The 23,217-nt window shown below is 45.0% G+C and overlaps 1 protein-coding gene across 3 annotated transcripts in view; it reads right to left on the bottom strand.

The window, feature by feature from the left end:
- Positions 1–23,217, bottom strand: part of PTPRE (protein tyrosine phosphatase receptor type E) — a 97,402-nt gene that overhangs the window by 21,339 nt on the left and 52,846 nt on the right. Inside the window, exons 3-6 of one of the 3 annotated variants that reach the window (XM_062635224.1) lie at positions 13,398–13,510; positions 6,459–6,561; positions 6,128–6,201; positions 4,155–4,291 (exon numbers count right to left, since the gene is read on the bottom strand). In XM_062635224.1, coding sequence (XP_062491208.1) covers positions 4,155–4,291; positions 6,128–6,201; positions 6,459–6,561; positions 13,398–13,503 — 420 coding nt within the window. In that variant the 5' untranslated portion in view covers positions 13,504–13,510. Of the gene's footprint in view, positions 1–4,154; positions 4,292–6,127; positions 6,202–6,277; positions 6,354–6,458; positions 6,562–13,389; positions 13,511–23,217 lie in introns of those variants that run through there. The other 2 variants (XM_062635225.1, XM_062635226.1) reach the window with 2 other exon arrangements.

Here is a 23,217-nt window from a genome sequence, read left to right on the forward strand (position 1 = left end):
TTGCCCAGAGAGGTGGTGGATGCACCATCCCTGGAGACATTCAAGGCCAGGCTGGATGTGTTCTCCAGACCCTGATCTAAGTGAAGATGTCCCTGTGCATTACAGGAGCTGGAACTGGATGATCTTTAAGGTCCCTTCCAACCCAAACTATTCTGTGATACCGTGAAGATGAAAACAAGGAAATGCCCGAGATGGAGCCCCTCCACTGCCATGGCAGAAGCTGTAGAGACACCACCACTGAGCTCGGGCTGTAGCAGAGATTCTGGGGCAAGGGGAGAGCCAGATACACACCATTCATCAAGAGGAATGGCACAAGGCTTCTGCCCTGTGCTTTGTATTGAACTCCTAAATAACCCAGTGTCAGCATCTTGGATCCCACCAAGGCAAAGTAAAACCTCAGTGGTCTGGCAATGTACAACCACCTTCTCCCACCCTTCTTCTACCTCCTACCACCCAGTTTGAATCACACTGGGGAAGGGAAAACAATAGTCAGCGACTGCAGAGCTTAAAGCAAGTGCCCTGCTTGCCTGGCAGAGAGCTGGGCTTGGAATTTCCCCTTAAAGGCAGCAACCCGTGTTGGAAGGGTGACATAACATGAAAGGGGGGGGGGGAGAGTATGGGGAGAACTTCATTACCACCAGAGAGGAAACAGCAATGTGCACCTGTGGATTTGGGTTGTTAAATATCACTTTAACTTGTGAATGTAAGTAAAAGAAAGGGGAGGGAATGTTAAAGAAAGAGTTGAAAATGAAAGCTGCTCTTAGCAAACTGCTTGATTCCTCGTTTGAATGAAGCCCAGGGTTTTGCTAATTAAAAATACATTTACGATTTATAAAACACAGAAACTTAATTTACATTTTGCATACACCAACATCATCAGCACTTCAAACACGAATCCTTCCGCCTTCAACATCCAGGCATCAAATTCCCAATAAAGAGCCAGATAAGCTCTGCATCTTCATGTGGAAAACACATGAAAAGTAATTATCTCTGGCAAAATAATGGAAAACCTCTGGAATAAGCAGGGGAGTTTTAGGTTGGATATAAGGAAGAAGCTCTTCCCTGTGAGGGTGCTGAGGCGCTGGCACAGGGTGCCCAGAGAAGCTGTGGCTGCCCCATCCCTGGCAGTGTTCAAGGCCAGGTTGGACACAGGGGCTTGGAGCAAGGTGCTCTAGTGGAAGGGGTCCCTGCCATGGCAGGGGCTGGAACTTGATGAGCTTTAAGCTCCCTTCCAACACAAACCAGTCTGGGATTCTATAAGGAACATTTCCTGCTACTTATTCCTGAGAAGCCCTGATGTCTTTCCTAGAAAACTCAGCTTTGCATGACCCAGATTAGGCGTTGAACCCCAGTGCAAGGCACAGCCCCTTTGGCTGCTCCCACCCCTCTCCAGAGCAGAGGATGCGATTCATCAGGGATGCGCTTCATTGTGTCCTCTCCATCACCCCAGGAATCACAAGGCACTGATGAGTCTTGGTGGTGCTGGGTCATCTGCTGCCACCACAGCCTTATCTGCTTGTGCTTCACAGGAATCCTAAGATCTCTCTGAAGCTTCCGAGTGGCTCAATCTCCCCCAGCATGAGCACATTTCCTCCTCTTTCTCACGGAACAAGCCACAGGGTCATCTCAATCAAGTCAAAAGGGTGGTTTTAAAAGCACTTCCTTACAGGAAGGTTTTTCAGGCATTCATCGGAAAATCAAGGCAACAAGTAACCAACCACAAACATCCAACACCCAGCTCATCTTGCAGCGTGGATGATAAATAGAAGTAAACAGGGCAAGTTCAGATTGGATATGAGGAAGAAGTTCTTTCCTGTGAGGGTGGTGAGGCACTGGAATGGGTTGCCCAGGGAGGTTGTGAATGCTCCATCCCTGGCAGTGTTCAAGGCCAGGTTGGACAGAGCCTTGGGTGCCATGGTTTAGTGTGAGGTGTCCCTGCCCATGGCAGGGGGTTGGAAATGGATGATCTTAAGGCCCTTTCCAACCCTAACTATTCTGTGACTCTAAAGGCCCACACAGAAATGAATGTAGGTGTTTTATTATGATTTTCCTTTTTCCCTATGAAGAAAGAACAACATTTTCCCAATGCCCTGTGTTCACAAAGGAATCAAGTAATTAAAATGAAGCAATTGAGAGCAGAAGGAGCATTTGCTATCTTGGTTAGTGCCCAAGTGCAAGAAGTGCAATTTACTTCTTAAGGGTAATTTAGGCTTTATGGATAAAATCAGAAGTATTGAAGAACACCATTAGGCACATAGGAGAACTGTCCTCAAAGATCCTTTCTATCCACCGCATGACCTCATCTATTAGCACTTGTTTTCTTCTCTTTTTCACCAAAAAACCCCACTTGGGACCAGATTTCTTGGGCTGGTTCATGTGCCTGTCCAATCCTGGCTCATGGACTCACCATTTTCAATCTAAACCTGCTTGAAATTCCCAATGGAGACCCTGTGTCTGCATTCCCAGATACGCCTGACCCCCGACAGGTCAGATCAGGCTGTGTGAAGCAAAGACCACAATGGGCAGAGATCCCCCAGCGCATCCCCATCAGCTGAGCATCCCCATCCCAGTGCTGCAGTCAGGGTCCACTCCCGGCCAGCGCCTTGAGCAAAGGGGTCAGCTTTGGACCCAGCAAAAACCTGCAGGATTTGGCACCTATGGCTTCAAGGGGCAGACAGAGGTGTTAACCTCAGCTGGTGGGAGGATGGAGCTGAGCTCTGGGGGGATGCTCTGAAGGAGATGCTATCATGCAGATGTTTGTGCCGATGGCTCTTGATCTCTCAGCCCCTTTCTTTCCAATGCTGCAATAACTGACTTCTGTTTGTCATCTCTCTGGGTTTATGCTACAATATCAACCACTCTGATTTTTCAACTGTCTTTCACCCTTTCTTCCTCTCTCAGGATTAAGCAAACAGCTCATACATCTACGCAAGCTGCCACAGGAGATAGAGCAGGGACAGATGAACCCACATAAAGCACTGATCAGACTTTATGTACCATCGCTGCTTGGAGTACTTATTTATGGGGACTGGACCCCCAGTTTTCAGACAAATTCACACACCCACAGCAGGGCACAGGAAATGATCCAAGCAAAGCAGGTTCTAAATGTAAAAACAGATGATTTGTTTGGCTCTTACAGAATGAATTAATCAGGAGAGCCAAAATTCACACACACATCTCCTCAAATGAGTTTTCACATTCATTTTGTCAACCCTGATAAGTATCTCCACAATCCCCCCTCTCTGATACGGCACTGAAATTGTGTGGTTTAAATATATCATCAACCAAATTGCAGATATAAATATGCTACCAATTAAGAAGGTGGCTTAACAGACTGTCTAATCAATGTGTGCATCGGCTCTTTGACAACTCCAGATCTGACATTTAAGCTACTTGCTTCTGCTGTGATGGGAACAGAAATAATAAAAAGCATGGAAAAGGCCCCAAATGCAGACGTGTGAGAAACACATCACGCTAGCTGTCCACCAAAACTGGCCCTGCAGCAGCTCACCACAGCCTTCAGTTACGACTCATTTATATGACCACACGCAACTAAAGCTCAGGGTATGGGCAGAAAATAAAACCTCTTTTCTGACCAAGGCAACACGTTAAAGGAAAAAAACCTTACAGTTGAGATGCTTCAGAGAAATGAATGTGTTAGGGCCACAGGGTGCTGCAGAGGGGGAAGTGATGGGATGGTAACAAAGAGCAAAAGGTCCAACTATCCCCCCCCAATAACGTCAAACCTCACTATGGCACTATTAAAGGCCACACTGTCTTCTTCTCTAAGTACTTATCATACAGGTAGAAAACTCCAAGTCCCCAAAAGCCCTACACCACCTTAAAGAAAATCAATGCTAAGGACAGTCATATTCAATTCTCCTTTTCTCCAGCTTCAGGCAAACACTAAAGATCTTCTCCCAGTGTTAGCAAGTGTCAAGCAGTTTCTATACTACCAGTTTGGCACCACCGCATCATAAAGCGGTTAACGTTATGGATTTTGTCCAGATAAAGGGCTACCCCACACCACAGAGCATATATGAAAGCCAAGACTTTGAGATACAGCATCACACACCAAACACTCTTGAAAGAATTACTAATGTTTGCTGATGTCTGGATTTCCCCCCACTTTTCACTCCACAATGAGAACTTACATTGAATTCCTCCCGGAAGAGCTTCCCTTCATCCGCTGATCGCATCCGTATCTCCTCTTCAAGGTTTTCTACTGGGATAGGGAAATACTTCTTGGGGCCCGAGGGAGACCGACTGAGCAGCATGACCCGTTGCTGTTCTGTCAGTACAAGGAAAGTTCGTGTTAAAGGCATGTCCAGAGCAACAGATAATAAGTTATTTCCAACCTAATTACTTAGAAGATGCCAAAATGAACTTCCCACATGAGACTTCAATCAGTGATAAAGCTTATTTAAATGAAATAAGAAACCAAAACCACAGGCCAAGGAGCTGCTTTGAGAACATAATAAATTCAGGCAGAACCATGTTGTTAAAATTAATGATGTCTCTATTTACAACAGATTAAAAATGTGACCAAGTTGTATTTAGAAAAGGACAAGGTTCCTTCTGCTGATGAAGACTGTGCCAGCCCCAAGCTGCTCTGCTGTCTGCAGGGACAACTTTTAGCATCTACTACAAAAGGGATGCTGCTAGATTATTTCACTTGTGAAGGGGAAATAATAATAGTAGTAGTAGTAATAATAATGATGATGATGATGATGATGACAATAATAATAATATCATCATCTTCAACTTGGCAGACAACAGTAACTGCCCCAAGATGAGCTGTTGCTCTCAGCTGCCCTAGCACAGTTTGCTACGGGGACTGCTGTGGATGCTTCTTGACGCCAAGACCTTGCCTCACATGGGGAAATAAAGCCCCAGGACCCCTTCTCCTTCTGCTTTCACAGCCTTCAGGAGCACAACTGGCCACCTAGACACTGCAATGAGCATCCCCACAGGTGGCTGGAAGAAGTGGAGGGATTAAGCCCACCATATGGTGAAGGTAAATTTAATCTACAACTGAAGGCAAAGAGCAAGGCAGACCACTTCCTACATGCTGACAATGACAAGGTGACTTCCAGCAGCCATGCCTGCAAACTACAGCTTGGTGGTTGCTCTGCTAACCACCCATCACCAAAGGGCATTATCTGGTGCCAGGGCACCGCGGGGATGTCCAAACCACGCTCGCCAGGGTTCCTGAGCACAACCACCGACCCAACAGGAAGCCAACGGGTATATTTAGAGGTTTGATCTATGGCTGCCACCGTGTTTGTTAACCCGCTCTTCAGTTCACACGCAGCAATGTGGAACAGGCACAGAGCACAGAGGGAACTCTTTTTTATCATGCACTCAGTTTTTCTCCTTGTCATGGCTAACGCAATTTGTAAGCAAGAACCAAACAGCCCCTCTACGTTGCCTAGGTTTGAACTGAGGCTGGGTTTGAACCCACCCAAAGGACTCCCTGCTCACAGAACCAAATCCAGCACAGTAAAAAAGCCACTGGAAAACATTTTCAGCTCCTGAGAGTGTTTTCTTGTAGTGCTGCTGGCTGCAAATGCTGCCCTGTCTTACCCTTTTCCTTCTTTCTCTTTACATTCAGGAACCAGCAAGTAATTTCACAAGGAGCTAAGGACCCTTTTTTCCCCCCATTTTAAGAAGAAATACTGCAATTTTCTTCTCTAAATAAAAAGATCACAATGCCAGAAACCTGGATCTCAGCTGGCATCCTAATAAAACATACAGAAAGGGCACGAGAAACATTTACAAAGAAATAGATACTTAAAGTGAACATTCTTTGAAACCAACAACTGAAAGTTAAGGTTATATATGGATAGACTTAAATATACTTTAAATACTCAATTTTTTAGTATCTTCTCTTTAATAACAACCCTTATATTATTAACAAAAAGCAAACATAACTGAATAACTGAATCCCTAATTAATCATAGAATCCCAGACTGGTTTGTGTTGGAAGGGAGCTTAAAGCTCATCCAGTTCCAGCCCCTTGCCATGGGCAGGGACACCTTCCACTAGAGCAGCTTCACCCAAATTGACAAACAAGCCCGAACACAACCAAAACGCCCAGTGAGAAGGAAAGCAAATCTCTCTGTACCTTGTTCTTCTAAGATCCCGTTTGGCATCTTTTTGTCCCCGGAGTTGACAACAGCTTTCCTGTGTCTTCTGAACCTGAAATACACACAGCCATTAACCTGAGCAACTGTTGAAAGGCAACAAGTGTTTTCCTAAGCCACTGTTCACCAACCAGGTCATTCTGGAGAAGCTCTTTCTGTTCATCCTCACCGCGAGAGCTTCCCCTGTGCTGTGGTGGAGGCGCCTGCCTCACCAGCTCCTGCCTCACCATAAGCACGCCTTTCATTTCCTTGTTAGATCATATCTAAACAAGGCTGAGCTACTTCTGCCAGCGGAGCTCCGCACACACCTACCTGAAAAAGTACCCAGCCAACAGGATGAAAATGATGAAGACCAGGAGCAGGATCAGCATTGAAGTGAGCAGGTCCTTGTGTAAATGGTTCCCCTCTGTAGAGTCTGTGGATAGAACACAGGGAACACTATAGACACAGACTGCCTGAACTGGCACAGGAACTGTGCCAAAAAACTGTGGTCCAGTGCAGTGAGCTCCTTGTACTTCCTAAAAGCATCATTATTTGTTTAATACATGCAAAGCTGAAACTGAAGGCTTAATTCTTTCATTGCTCTCTTTGCCCCCCTTCAAAAGCACAACGAAACCACCTGCTGCTGACAAGATCAAGGATGGTTTGGAATCCCTATAGGGATGCTGGGCAGGGACTCTTCATTAGGGACTGTAGTGACAGGACAAGGGGTAACGGGTTCAAACTTAAACACGGGAAGTTTAGACTGGATATAAGGAAGAAGTTCTTTACTGTAAGGGTGAGTGAGGCACTGGAATGGGTTGCCCAGGGAGGTTGTGAATGCTCCATCCCTGGCAGTGTTCAAGGCCAGGTTGGACAGAGCGTTGGGTGCCATGGTTTAGTGTGAGGTGTCCCTGCCCATGGCACGGGGCTGGAACTGGATGATCTTAAGGTCCTTTCCAACCTGAACTGTTCTATGATTCTATGACTGGTTAAGTAAAGATTTTACTTGTAATTAGAGTAAGTTTAATGGGTACAAGATACCAAGCTATATTTGAAGCCCATTCAGGACACTTCTATGCACATCAGATGTTTCTCAGCCAGACAGACATAACCAAGAACGCCACCCTTTGTACAGATTATATTGAATCCAGAGATACAACGTGTTTTAAACACATCTCATTTACCAGGCCAGAACACTGCTGCTGGTGTACTAGGCTCTAAAGCACATGCAGAGCATGGTCGAAGGGGAAGGCAGGAGGGGACAGTGCAAACTGTCTTCTATGGATTATAATATCATATCATAGAATCATAGAACAGTTCGGGTTGGAAAGGACCTTAAGATCATCCAGTTCCAACCCCCCTGCCATGGGCAAAGACACCTCACACTAAACCATGGCACCCAAGGCTTCATTCAACCTGGCCTTGAACACTGCCAGGGATGGAGCATAATATAATATATTATACATTTTATATATATATATAATATAATATAATATAACATTATATATCACATTACATTAAAAATTAAGAACCAGTAGGAATTATGAAACTTTTAACAAATACTTAGAATGAAGATTTAAAAAGTATATCTTTGTTATATCTAGTATATATTGCAAGTCTCATCCTTCCGTTAATAGTGGGTTTATGTATGTGACCCTTTACATCTGAGTTTCATTATGCTTCTATAACTTTTTCATTCTACTAAACAATTCAATATATAACACATTAAAGTCATTAATAACCCAGCATGTTTTATTTAAGAAAGCAAAACCTTAGCTTCCAGCAAGCAAAACATAGCCCTGCTCCCTGTTTTTCATAGGCTCATGGAATGGTTTGTGATGGAAGGGACTTAAAGCTCATCCAGTCCCAACCCCCTGCCACAGGCAGGAAAGGCTTTTTGAATCACAATATCAAACAGGTTGGAAAAGACCTTTCACATCAACTCCAACCATGACCCCAGGAATGAAGACCTTGAAGAGATCTTGCCACAAGCCTCGACAAGCACAAGATTACAGTGAACATATAGGAGTACCTAACAACTGAAATATTATAGGAAGGAGCTCATATGGATATGAGTATTGGGTTGTATCTTGTGAGCAGCTGGAAACCCTCTGGATGCTCAAACAAGACATCCGGGCACAGAAAAACTCCCTTTATAGAGGCATAGATGCACTGGGGGCATACAAGGAAAGAAGGTATCTCAAGTCAACATAATAGTACAAAGACAGGGAATAAAATATATGAAACCTGACATTTAAGTGGGATATAAAGATGGAAGTGACAGGCATGACAAAACTGTAATCAGAAACCATCACTTGAGAGGGTTTCAGAAAATCCCTGTCAGTGTGTGGATGAACATGCATCACCAGGAACAGCTTAACAGTGTCTGGGTGGTGTTTAGCAGTAACAAGCACTCTATAGAAACCAAGGGCTGGCAAACAAACAAACAAACTAGATATTTTTGCCTCTCATAAGCAAAAAGGAGCCACTTTAGCCCACTTTAAGTTTAGGTATTTCCAACTCGGTATCTTGGGATCCACCTTGGGGTTTTGTGTTAGAACCATCATTGGCTCTGTGTCAAGACCCATGACACAACGGGGAAAAAACAACAACTTTGAGTCATGAGGGAACTAAAATTTCCCTCTGCTCATTACACAATACAAAGATCGCCCATCTCTTCCCTTCAGAACGGATGTACTCAACATCACACTTTGGAGATGTCTTTGGAAAACTGATTCCCAAACACAGAGGACCTCAATCCAACCCAGACGTTGTTCAAGCTGCTGCCTCCGTTTCCTTAGCGAAGCACAGAGCCCCCCTGCAATGACTAATGCATCAAGATCTCACCTCTCCTCCTACCATTTCACAAGGAAATTAGGTCAAAACCCACAAACAGCCCCGTCTTCCTCATACACGGGCACATCCGTTTTCAAAGCCTTGCAGTGGCACACCAATGGCTTCACCTCTGCAGAGCCCCGGGTGGAAGGCACGGGGTGGTTTTCAACAGTTTCATTTATTAACTCTATTTCCTTCTATAGCTGCATTGGTAATTTTATAGATGCAGCCCCCAGAAATGTAAGCAAGGTTACAACTGGGCTTAAGCCATTGCACACTGAGGGGCTGAAAGATCTCTGGCCAACACAACTACCTATAACATGGGATTTTTGAGGGGAAACTGAAAGACAGACCTGAAACAGTGCTGCTTCAAAAACTGACAACTGAAACATAGGAGTAAATGCATGCAAAAGAGGTAGACGTCCCCTAAAGCACATCTCCACCGCAGCTACTGCTAGGGAACTATTTCCACTGCTTCAACACAGAGCATGCTGTGGTCCAAAGCCACACCAAAATGATCATCTTGAGGGTACTTTTCAGTATTACAATGAAACAGTGACTTTTGCCTTGACAAGAGAGGAGGATTATCACCAGGAGGATGGTGTAAACCCCTTGTGCTTCCCCTGCCACCCACTGAGGCTGACTCATGGGTTCTTCCTGGCTTCACTCCCTGTGCTGCTGGCCCAGCCACTGAATGGCTCTTTCTGGAAACATCACTATTTCCCTCGGGGCTGTGATGTTCCCACTTTCCGAATGTGTCAAAAACAAAAGCACCCACAAGAAAATAGGGAACTGACAGCAGTGTATGCACATCAAGTAACTGCCCCGTCACCCTGCCTTCTCACGCTCTCCCAAACTGGGATTTTCTTCAGTCCTGGATCACTTCCTTTGCAAGCAGGAACCAAATGGTAAATTGCCCTTGAATATAAGTGTGTTTAAAACACATTTTTCCCCCCTCCACAAAAGTAAATGAAGAAGGCAAGGTGAGTGGTTTGCCCCAGACAGCAAGCCAGGTACCTGGAACTATTGCAGTGATTGACAAAGAACAGATAAGATACAGTTTATCTGAGCACAGGAGAAATCCCACAACAACAGGCTTGGAGCAACCTGGTCTAATGGAAGGTGTCCCAGCCCATGGCAGGGGGTTGCAACTCGATGAGCTTAAGGTCCTTTCCAACCCTAACCTATGATTCTATGATTATAACTAAGCCTCTTGCACATCAGTGTGTGATTTCTATACACTGAAAACCCACAGGCTAACTCAATCAAAGCAGAACTCTCCTCCTCTCTCAGTTTTCATCAAGCCACCTGCCTCCCCCCCCATGCCAATGGGGATATCACCAAGTCCAGACTATGCCATCCCATTCTATCTTTGGGAGAGAAAACCCCAACCCTGCAGAGAATCACTGTGACTTGACTGCGAGAGGAAGCAGGTATCAGCAGATACAGCTGATAGCCAGGAGACAGGTTTGGTACGGATGAAAACCAAACCCAAGTTACAAAAATAAGTCAATAAAGGAAGGGCAAAAGAAAAAGGGAAGAAGAACCAGTGGTGCCTCAATTCCTACAGGAAAGAAGCACCACGAATCCAGCATGAAAATCTCCATCTCTGGGTCCCGTTCTGGCTATTATACAGTGAAACTCTATTATTTCTATGCGCTGCTTGAGTTGGCTTCAAAGACACCCACTAACCTCTTGAAACTTTATCAGAAGTAAGGGCCTCAAAAGCTGCACCATTTGCTGCCTTTCAACCTCCCACCCATCCGATGGATTCATCACCTCGGTGTGTTAATACATTGGTAGTGGAAAGAAACTGTAAAGTTGGGCATGAAGCCCATGAAATATTCATGGAGTAAATAGTAAAAGGAATTGAAACATTTGGAAAGGACTGAAAAGCTTTAGTACTGCAGCTCCCAGGCTGCTTCCACATTTAAACCACACAAGAAGTGAAAACACAAGAGGAAGCAAAAGAATCCTGACTATGATTCATACTGGATAGCTGATAAATATTAGCAACCAGGAATTATTTGAATGCTATGGGCAGCATCATGTATAAATAGTCCATCTCACATATTCTATAGCATAAAGGTTTACCTGCTTGAAATATACAGTTCTTTATTCAAATCCAAATAAGTAAATCCTGGCTTATACTTACTTAATACAGTTGAACACTGAGTAAATGACAGTGCAAAAACCCCAGAATATTCTGATTTTGTGAAAGGGAAATTTCAAGGCAGCAATTTCACGGTACTCTTGTGGGGAGCAAAACGGAGCTGCAAAACGGAGCCATACAGACTGGCTACCCATGTTTAAAGTAGGAATAAACCCAACATGTTCATCCAACAGAGGTTTCAAAAATCAAGTCAGCTAAACTGATGACATGCAATACAATATAATTATTCCTTTCAGAATCAAAAGCATCCTATCTTTTTGGATCATTCATCAAATAAGCACACAAAGGGAAAGCTAGATTATATTCTTTAGTATCCCACAGTTCTTTCCATATTCGTTTAAATGAAGTTTTCCTGATACATCAAAAATCTTTACTTTTGTATTAAAAAACCATTGTACTAGCTATCAATATATTAGATCAAATGGTTACCAAATGAATTAGGTGATCCTATTACCTTGGAACTGCCTATACACCAGTATATTTTCATTGTGCACGTACTTATCAGCCAAAACTCATCTTTGCTTCTCACTGCAAAGTAATGAAGGCTTTGATATTTAGGAAAAAAACAGTTTAGTCATACTCATCATTTCTAAATCGTATCATAGAAATGGAATTTTAATTAAAACACAGATGACTTTTATCCATATTATCATACTTAAATCCAGCACAATTTTGAATTCAGCTTTGCAGGTGAACTGTATCTATGAACATGCATCTATGGAGAAACTCCTTTTTTACTGATTTTGGGAAGTGATACCACTAACAAGTTACTTCCCTTTCCAATTCCCTTATTCTTACGTGTTCAGACCAATCTCATTACTTGTTCTGTTGCTCCTCCAGGAGCCTGCCAAGAAGCAGGGCACTGACAACTACTTGATAATATTTCATCGGAGCCATTTAACAGCACCTTTACCCTCAGCTGAATTTTCATGTACATGTACATGTTTCTTTTGATAGCCCTGAGCAAAACAACACAAAGATTGTAGCTGCTGCTGATGGCAGAGCCCTTGCTCTCTGCTAAGACTCCATTTCCCCTGCGGAGGTCTGTTACCAGGCAGAGCAGCGCTCAGCTGCACCTCCACTGTTCCCCAGCCTCAGATTTTGGTGAAATCATCGAATCCTGCAATGGTTTGTGTTGGAAGGGACCTTAAATCCAGCTCCAACCCCCTGCCATGGGCAGGGACACCTTCCACTAGAGCAGGTTGCTCCAACCCCCGTCCAACCTGGCCTTGAACACTGCCAGGGCTCTCATTCCCTATGGCTCTGAAGTTCACAGTAAGATTCAAACCAAACCAACCAACCCACCCACAAAACCACCCTGCTATAAAGCCTGGGTGTCGACAGCCATCACCTGAGAACGTATCATGACTTCATCACGCTGTTTATATGGAACATCATCAGCTTTATTTCCCTTCAACCCAACACAGGAATCAGCCATCCCTTTGGAATTTCCCCTCTGACGCAAGCATCACACACTGCTACCACCTAAACAGTACAGGGATAATGAAGGTAGCTGGCTAGGGTTATGAAGGATAAGGACTATATGCAAGTAAAATACATCACAGAACATAACAGCAGAATCAATATCTTAAACAAATAAACAATGAAGCCTTATTTGACTTGAACGGCCCCCTCTCCAGGACTGTAATAAGTTAGGATGTAGTTGTAGGAGGGCTTGAAGCGAGACGAAGGAATTCCAAACAGAAATGAGGGTGAATAAGAGATGCTGTGGCAGACCAGTGAGAAGAAGACTGCTCTCAGGTCTTTGAAAAAGGCTTTGCCATTTTTCACCTGACCTAATCTTAGGCACTATTACCCATCTCCTCGAGTCTTGCCTTAGCTGGTATCGTTAGAAAACATAGAACATGCTTAAAGAGTTTAGTTCCTCATAAGTTCATCCTGTTCTGTAACTGATAATTTATTTCATATTATTTGTGTCCAGGTCCCATACGTCACATTGAGATCCATAGTGACAGCTCCTGGGCCATGCAGACCTTGCAGCCCAGGCAGAGGGGACATCCTGTGCTGCTCTACCTCTCCCAAAGCTATCCTTGGCATTTCCCTTAGATGGGAAAGGGAAAGTAAAGCACAGAGCACCAGTCATATGGAGCTCAAACACAGAGGTCACCTGGCAAGAACAGAAGCACATCAGCAGGGTCAAAGTCCTGGAAAAACATGCAGGGCTCTGTCACCAGGGGGACCTCACCACAAGTTCCTTCCCACATCCCCTCCCATCCCGGCTAATCAAGCGACCTCCTTACTTGTTGTTGTTGTTGTTGGTTTTGGCAGCTCGGTTCCATTGGGTGGTAATGCTTGTGCAAACAGAAAGCTAACACAGAGCAGCAGGAGCGAGCAGGAATGTTCCATCCTGGACCTAGGAGAAAGCGAAAGGAAAAGAGGAATGTTCAGGTCAAATCGCTACTATGCTTTTTCCTCGCGTCACAACAAAGCTAAATGAAAAAGCAGCGTTTACTTCAGGTGAGGAAAGGGTTAAAACCTGGTTTACGCTCTCCCATTGCCTTATCCCTTAACTTTCAGTTTTGATGTGGAAGGAAAAGAAAAATACCAGTTGCGTGCGCTAAGAGTTCATTCAGAACATTTTAAATCCAGGAACAGGAAGGCAACGCTCAGTTCGAAAACAACAGCAGAGATCGGGCCAAAAAAGCTACTCCACATCTATTAAACACATGAGGACAGAGAGGCAAGGAGCCTGGAAGTCACTTCCATAGATAAGGAGAAAAATCCTGGAATATCAGCAGCCAGAACACAGAGAATAAATGTAAACCTTGGGAATAAAAGCAAAATTCATGCATTTTTGGTAGTTCCTGTTGGAATTAATGGGTTATACCTTGTGCAAAGAGCAGGAGCAGTGCGGCTGCAGGGAGGGGAAAGGAGCCCAAATCCCAGACCCTGCCTTAAGGGTCTAAGGGACTTGGCTCTACATGACCAATCCTACTACAGTGTGTAACTTGGACCAAAAATGCTGGCATCCCAAGTGCCTCGAGATTGAAACAAAGGGGAAAAGCCTTTACCACTGAGCACACCAGCAACAACCACGGAGTTTAAAGTACCTGTAACAAGCACGTTTCAGAGTTTCCTTATCCTTGACCTTCTACAGACAGGAAAGATGATGGATGCTTCACAGATACACTCCTTGGGAGAACATATTTACCACAACTATGAGTCTGAGAGCTATAAAACGTTGCAGCAAAGCCTTCCAAACACAAAGAATTGCAGGCTTTGTGAGACTGGAGGATAATTTATATTATTTATATAGAAATAACGTAGAGAAGATTAGAGACAAAGTGTGATGAGAATGTGCTGCTCCTTTGAAGACTATAAAGAAGCTCAGGGCAGTTAATAGCTGTAGATCAAGATGCTGGTCTAGAAATACTCTTGTCCCTCTAAATAGAGGTTTTTGTAGAAAAAATATATGTTGTTATTAATGCACCGTACATTTCTCCAGTCCCTAATGAACATATTAATGACAAGAGCCTGCCAATAGCTCTTCTTGCTTGATTTAAGTATACTTTCTCTGGCAGAACACACAAACATCACGTTCCGTATCTCGCAAATGGCAGAAGTCATCCAGATGGTGGCTCTACATCCATTGCTAAAATTATAACCATCGTAATACTGCACCACAAAGCTCCCCCATGCTTCAGTTTAGTATGTTTAATGTTACAATTTCCACAGGCTATTAAATAGTGCTGCCTAACTACAGACACACCAAAAAAAAAACCAGGAACTTGGCAGTCATTAGAATAACAATTGGAACCATTAGGAAATCCTTTCTTTCAATGTAACATGGGATAATTAATTAGGAAGCTCTTCCCTGTGAGGGTGCTGAGGCGCTGGCACAGGGTGCCCAGAGAAGCTGTGGCTGCCCCATCCCTGGCAGTGTTCAAGGCCAGGTTGGACACAGGGCCTTGGAGCAAGCTTCCCTAGGACAAGGTGTCCCTGCCCGTGGCAGGGGTTGGAACTGGAGGGGCTTTAAGGTCCCTTCCAACACAAACCAGGCTGGGATTCTGTGATAACCCCACAGAAATAATCCCTGGATAACGACTGCATGAAAAACACTCCAAACAACACTTTTCACATCACCTTTTCACCACTGGCACGTGCGTTACTCAGAACTGAACCATGTAAAACCACTGTAAGCTTTACCATATACATACATTTATATATACGTGTGTCTTTAGGTACTTTGAACACAGGACCACAATGATATAATTCTTTGAACCAAAACACCACCCTACGATAGACACTGCAGCATTTTCCATCCTCAAGAAATGACAATTCCACGATAGTCTGTTAGGAACGACAATAAAAAAGGTAAAACACTTAATAACGACAACTCTCCAGAGAGAACAGGCAGGAAACAAAGCACTGCAGAACAAGAAAGGACAACTGTGTACTACAAAAGATGCCTCTTGTAGATATAATCAGAAAGGAAAAGATCCAGGTAGAGAAGACACTGTCCTTATTACACTGCTTTGCTGGAAGGCAACTGCTGCCCTGCCTGGGAAAAGAAATAGGAACTGCTTTCATAACCGTATGGGGATACAATGCACTTTTATCTACTCACATCCTACTACCTCCAGCCTTTATTTCCTGGATATGTGTGGGTAAATGGCTCAGGCACTTAAAGTTTAACTTTATGGACAAGGGAAGTCCATGTAGGGAAGGATTCTTGGCTATTTCTGATTCTCTGAAGCCTTAAAAAGGTGCCAGATCCCTGTGACTATCACAGCTTTAGAAGTCTGCATTGCTATAGATAAACGCTTCTGTGTCCAACAGAGGACTTGATACCACAGCCGAACCCAAAATAATCACTGTAAAATTGCACAGTTCACTCAAATCCTGCCGAGGATTCACTTGAAATCTGATTGCGAACCAAGAAGATCAGCTCAGGAATCAGGGGAGGCCGTGAAGATGCTGCACAGCTCTTCCCATCATCGGGATCGCTGCCACCGCTTCTCGCACAGCCCATGGAGATGCCACAGGGAATGGTCCAGCTTCCCAAAACAGCTTTATTTTCAGGGATTACTGGATTACTACACATGCTTAATGCCTGTTTTGGCTGCAGAATTCGGTCCTCACCTCATCTGACAGCTCAAGAAGAAAACCTGGGATTTAAGGAAATACACTACTAAACCCTTTGCCATGCTGTGTTGGCATTGCTACAGCTGCGTGATGTTTTCCTGTGGAGCCTAAGGCACAAGCTGCTTCAGAGCTGATTCAATAAATACCCATTCCCTGCATCCTCCTAAATAATAAATACAAACCAACAAAACATCCCATCTAATAGAGAGGATGGTGGAGGCACTGTTGGGGTTTTTCTCCCCTAGATGTTAGTACGATGCAGCTCAGGCCTGCCCCACGGTTTTAGTGTCTACCAAAAACCCAAATATAAAAGATATGAAAATAAACTAAGAAAAGGGAAGGGGCAAAAGCCACCCCCTCTCCTTGCTCTGAGTTTTCTCCTTTTGCTCTTCCTTCTTTTCACCCATCACCCCCAAACACAGTTGGTCCTGTTGGAGTCCCAAGCCCAAGTGCCTGTGTTCCCCCTGGTTGCTCCCTACCCGGAGCAGAGAACCCAGCACAGCAGCATTCCCCCTGAATGGGGACCCTGGGCACTGGGAAGATCTCTCTGCTCTGGTCAGGCCAGCATCTCACTTGCTCTTTGCTGAAGCTCTGGCATTCCCACCCCATCCCTGCCAACCCACGGCAGCATGCCAGGCAGCACCGAGTTAAACGAGTAGCTCTTGCATGACTTTGGTATTGATTAGGACTCACTGCACCATTATGTCATGGCACGAGGTGGGTAAGACAGCATTACTGCAGCTCTTCAAATGAAACTATCCATCTGAACTAGGTCTTTACAAAATAACTGGGAAAAGAAACTCCTTCTCGTTCTGAAGGAACAGGGGGAAAATGGGAACTTGCATAAAGATGAATTCAGGATACATCACTTCGAGATAACTGAGCCCCAGCAAAGCCCTCGGATGATAAGGGCTCACCACCACCATCTACATCTCAGATGGTGGGCACCAAAGCAGGACCCGTGGGCAGCTCAGCGGGCGAGTACATCCTACCACTCCATGGGAAATCACTTGGAAAGAGCTTTTCCATATTCCTCTTGTTTTCATTAACCACTCGGTCACAGAATCCTGCAATGGTCTGGCTTGGAAGGGACATTAAAGCTCACCCAGCTCCCACCCTTGCCACAGGCAGGGACACCTTCCACTAGAGCAGCTTGCTCCAAGCCCCTGTTGTCCAGCCTGGCTTTGAACACTGCCAGGGATGGGGCAATGATGATTCGCTATCTGGAATTACACACCAAGCCCCACATCAAATGCCCAGAGGTTTGTTAAAAGTCCCATGTTTTGACCTGCTCTAAAATTTAGGAGCTTTAGAAAAAATGAATATATCCAGTATCTTCCCCTAGTCTTTTCCTGAATCCCTGTAATTCTGACTTAGCTTGCCCTAAAAGCCAGAGGTAAAAAAGAAAAGGAATGGAGATACTTGTTGGGAGGCTTGAGTACGTATCCATACAGCCCAGCAAGCAGCAAGGAACTCCAGCAGGGACTTCTTTGCTTGGGAAATATTCCTTGGAATTCATCCATACGTTCCTCAGAGGCACGTTAGAAAACACCCAGTGATGAAAAATCACATTTCAGCATTTTAATGGGACCCTCTGCAGCACATTCATTGTTGGGGCTTCTTTGTACACATAAAGCCAAGCTTGTTTCTGACCTCTTCAGGAAGAGCACGAGAACCTAAGGGATAAACGTCTAACCCTAAAGTCATGTCTAATATTCAACCGCTCACAAAGTTGTATCTGACACCAACCCCTTGTATATTCTACACAAACACCTGCAATAAAGAGCACTTAAAGGAGACGGAAATTAGATTAAACAATACAAATTAGAATGATCACTTACACATAAGAGATGAAGTGAGGCAAAGCGTCAATTAACTGAATAAAATTAACTTCCATTTAGAGTAATCAAGCTTGATAGACTGCCTACGTGCGGAGTCGTTTTGTCTCTCATCAAGGTGGACACGTTATGGCATTTGCTTTCATTTCCATGTAGGAGGAAGTGCGCACACGCAGCACAGAGCATGTGTGTGGTGAACACTTACAGCAGATGGCTGAGAAATGACCATTTTTGAGGTGCCAGAGGCCGGTTTTCCATGTGAGGACACCAGTAGTCTGCATGGAACCCACACTGATGGATTATTTAACATCTTTGTTGGTGACATGGGCACTGGGATCGAGCACCCTCAGCAAGTTCCCAATGACACTGAGCTGTGTGGTGTGGTCAACACACTGGAGGGAAGGGATGGGCTGGGATCCAGAGGGACACAGTGGGGAGGTGGGACCATGTGAACCTCATAGACTTCGACAAGGCCAAGTGTAGGGGCAATCCCAGCACAAACACAGGCTGGGGGAGACTAGATGGAGCAGCCCTGAGGAGACCTCAGAGCAACCCCAGTGCCTAAGGAGGCTACAAGAAACCTGGAGAAAGGCTTTGGACAAGGGTCTGTAGGGCCAGGCCAAGGGGAATGGCTTTAACCTGCCAGAGGGGAGACTGAGATGAGCTCTTAGGGAGAAGCTCTTCCCTGTGAGGGTGCTGAGGCGCTGGCACAGGGTGCCCAGAGAAGCTGTGGCTGCCCCATCCCTGGCAGTGCTCAAGGCCAGGTTGGACACAGGGGCTTGGAGCAAGCTGCTCCAGTGGAAGGGGTCCCTGCCTGTGGCAGGGGCTGGAGCTGGAGGAGCTTTAAGGTCCTTCCCAACACAAACCAGGCTGGGATCCTATAAAGGAAATGTTTCCTGTTCAAAAAGGTGATGCTCAGAGACACGCACCTGCACACAGACCAAAATCACCATTTTTGTAACACGGATTTCTCAGCACTACTGCCCCTGTTTACCCGTCCCTAGCTGTCTTCCTCAGTATCATGAGCAAGCCTCAGAACCCAGTCTAGCATGGCTAAAACTAGTTCAAACCCATTTCAATTAGCAGCGCTGGGATCTCCGGTGAATATAAATCACTGGTTGTCACCAGCAGATTAAGCACAGCATCAGCAATTAGGCTCTGGAAAGGATTAAATGACAGTGTTGACAGTGGGGTTGACATGTCACCATTACAAAGTGACATTTGCCACATTAAAACTGGTGGGGAATACTTCAATCTCATCCCACAAATGCACCCAAGACTATTGCTCACCAGGATGAGATTCAAAGCAGTTAGGAAGATACGCTCTGTGATAAATGGTGTTAAAAAGAGGATTGCTTTAGTTGGTTTTAAACCAGGAATATCATAAACTGTGACTGCAGCCTTAATTTTGGAAAGCTATACTTTTCCTGTGTATGTATTACATGTATGGCTTATCTGCAGCCCCATGCAAATAAAGGGGAACAAAGGGAGGAATTCCTTTTCCATGTTATGCTGAGCTGCTGTCAATGAAGCAATACAAAAGGCTGTGAAGATTTTGGGACATCATATCTGAAACCACACAGGTCAGACTTGGAACTGGCAGTTTTCATATTACAAAACCCCAAAATCGGGAAAAAGCACCCAAAGACAGAGAAGAAACAACTTCAGAAAGAGATGGGCATGGAAACTGTATTTGCACGCTGCAATAAAACAGTCAGGATGATGAACGGATTCTCTCTCACTGATGTACATTCACTCTCAAACACCTTTAAAAGCACTCTTTTGATGGGCTTTCCGGTTCTGAGCAGCTTTTGAGGTAAAAACAGTCTCACAGATGCACTCATGCACTCGTAGTAGTCGTAATCCACCACCCCTGACTAGCACCGAGACCAGTATTGATTTAAACTGAGTGAGGACAAGCCAGTCCACACCAACCAGGATCAATGAAATATAATTAATCAGGAAGAAGCCAGCAAGTGAATTATAATTAACCAAATACCCCTCCACCTGCTGGTGCAATGACCAACACTATTTGTAGAGGCAGCAGTGTCTTCAGATGTGATGAGTACCATTATGGGTGTCTATCAAGCCCGGACTGCCATAACCAGGAGCTAGAGTTACAAAGGCAATGCATAGAATCATAGAATAGTTAGGGTTGGAAAGGACCTTAAGATCATCCAATTCCAACCCCCTGCCATGGGCAGGGACACCTCACACTAAACCATGGCACCCAAGGCTCTGTCTAACCTGGCATGAAGGACTCTTTCACAGCTTCCCTATCCACTGTAAAGTGTTTAAATATTCCAGGAAAATTAGACAAAATTCCTGTAGTTCCTTCCATTATCACCCCCACAGACATAAATATTGTGTTTAATCAAAAAAAAAATCCCCTAATGACAGGTTTTTAAAAGATTCATACCTGTTATGGCATGAACTGAGGCTTTAATCATGAAGGAGGGTGTCGAAATAACTCCTATCGAAAGCTAAGGGTAAAGCCCCATGATTTCAGTGTCATTATTGAAATAAGTCATGTTTTATTCAGGTGCTTACACAACTGTGAGAGGATTAATTCTAAATATAACCAATACAGCTGTACAGTGCTTAATAATGTGGTGGGGCAAAAGGACCTTCTTTGCAAAAGGTCCTTGTCCACCCACCACGGCCATTTCCTACGCATGGGCTTAGTCAACTCTACCTACTCATTTCCTTTCCCTGACATGGTAGTCTGAAGTGTGCACCCAGGTCTTCAGTTCTTCACCTTCCCTCAGCTCTGTATTCCGATATCCCAAGTCCTTCACATTTTATCTTATTTTATATGTAATTCATTTTTCCTGTTTAAAGTCAACTCCTTCTCTCCCACCTGGAAAGACATTTGAGCTTCCTAAGCTTAAAGATGGGCTTCTTCCTTTAGTCACCTCTTCTACAGGCTCATTAACAGCAGTGATTCTTTCATCTGCTCCGACCACATCACTCCTAAACCTCAGCCGTTCTTATTGCTCTCTTCCCGATTTAATCAGCCCAACGTCCTGATGCCCTAGGTAAGAGCCTCGCCACCCCAAAACACAGAGGAAACCTCAGTTCACTGCCTCATAGGCTGATATACTTGACGCACCATGACATGGGAAGGATGAGGCAGGTCCTAAGTTATCTCCTGAAGGCAACATCTTCAGCTCACCCAGTGCAGCTGCTTGCTCCTGCTTCAGACTTTGCAACTGCTCTGTGTCTGCATGCTGTCCCCTCCACAATGTTTCCCTAATTAGCCAAGATTGCTTTGAATGCCGTTAATGCAGCACTTCCCATGCAAGCCAAGCTGTTAACAGACACAATACATCATACCCAACAGGCTGCTGTGAAGGCCACACACCTGCACTCTTAAGGGTAGAGCTCTTCTAATTAATAGCTGCTCTCAAAGCATCGATTCCATCACATCCCTCTTTTCCTAACAGAGAAAACACCACCTCTTTGAGACAGGGGCAAAACCCCACTGCAACATGTACAGGTTCTGCTGGGATCCATCACACATGTTACACTGGGAAAAAGCCTGTCCTGACAGGACAAGTCACTCTCTCCACTTCTTTCCAACAGTTTCCAGCACTGGAATTTAATTGTTTCAGTATTTTTTTCCTGGAAAAGGAGTTAAACAGAGAAACCTCCAGCTCCTCCTCAGCTGCTTCCCAGAGGGGACTCTGGGAATGCCTCTGCTCACTCACACAACATCTCCTGGCCCTGAAAGCCCCCAGACATCACTCCAGCATGTTCTCACCAGAGAATTTCACATAGGTTTGAAAATCACAGAACCCCAGACTGGTTTGGGTTGGAAGGGACCTTAAAGCTCCTCCAGCTCCAACCCCTGCCACGGGCAGGGACCCCTTCCACTAGAGCAGCTTGCTCCAAGCCCCTGTGTCCAACCTGGCCTTGAACACTGCCAGGGATGGAGCATTCACAGCTCTCCTGGGCAACCCATTCCAGTGCCTCACCACCCTCACAGGAAAGAATTTCCTCCTTATATCCAATCTAAACTTCCCCTGTTTCAGTTTTAACCCATTACCCCCTGTCCTGTCACTACAGTCCCTAATGAAGAGTCCCTCCCCAGCATCCCTATAGGCCCCCTTCAGATACTGGAAGCTGCTCTGAGGTCTCCACACAGCCTTCTCTTCTCCAGGCTGAACAGCCCCAACTTCCTCAGCCTGTCTTCATACAGGAGGTGCTCCAGTCCCTGAGCATCCTCGTGGCCTCCTCTGGCCTTGCTCCAACAGTTCCATGTCCTTATACTGGGGACACCAGAACCGCACACAGTTAAACAGTTAATAAAGCATTCTGTATTGCACTTAGCAGTACCATGACCCAGTCATGCAATGTTATATATAGAAAAGCTGATAGTCAGTGAGAAGCCAGCCCTCGCCAGCACAGGAGACAATGATACCAATGTTTTGATGAACATTTGACTAACCCCAGCTTTGGGATAGTTCAAAGAAGAGTCAATCTCATTCAAAGACAGTGTGGGAGAAAAGGCCTCATTTTTGGCAGAAGAGGTCGATAAATTGCCTGGGCTCTCACTGTTAACCTCAGCTTGCCCTGTTGGTCCCTTTCCCGAGTCACCAGAAATTCTAGATCAGAGGCTAAATCCTAAAGGGCACTTTCAAGTTTAGAGGCAGATAATGAGCACAGACCAAACTGCACCCAAGATAATGAGTTACAGCTTGAAAGTGAAATGCCCTGGGCCACTCTGTCGAAGCACGAGCTGTAATACACGGCCAATGGAGGGGGGGGCATCAGTGGCAGGACCCTGGTGCTGAGTCAGCAGGAAGCCAACACTCCAGCATGGAGCAGTGCACAGAATGGAAGAGATTGTGACTCCTGCCCATTGGTGCCACAACCACACACCCCACATGCCCCAACATACCCCACCATGGCCACGGTCCCCGGGGATGCTTACACCAGCCCCAGCACGAAGCGCTGCCCAACACCTAGGTGGAGATCAAGCCATGGAATTAATGTCACGAGAATAAGCACAAAATGTTGTTATAGTGAAAATGAAAGAAAAAAAAACCAATGGATTATTCTAAAAGTACACGTTGTCTACCAGAAGTTCTATGCCACAGCCATTTCACATCCACATGTTTCTCACTGCATAAAT

The sequence above is a fragment of the Pezoporus occidentalis genome, unplaced genomic scaffold (genome assembly GCF_034315485.1).
Source record: "Pezoporus occidentalis ecotype Australia unplaced genomic scaffold, CSIRO_AGI_Poc_V1 ctg45, whole genome shotgun sequence".
Taxonomy (NCBI): Eukaryota; Metazoa; Chordata; class Aves; order Psittaciformes; family Psittacidae; genus Pezoporus; species Pezoporus occidentalis.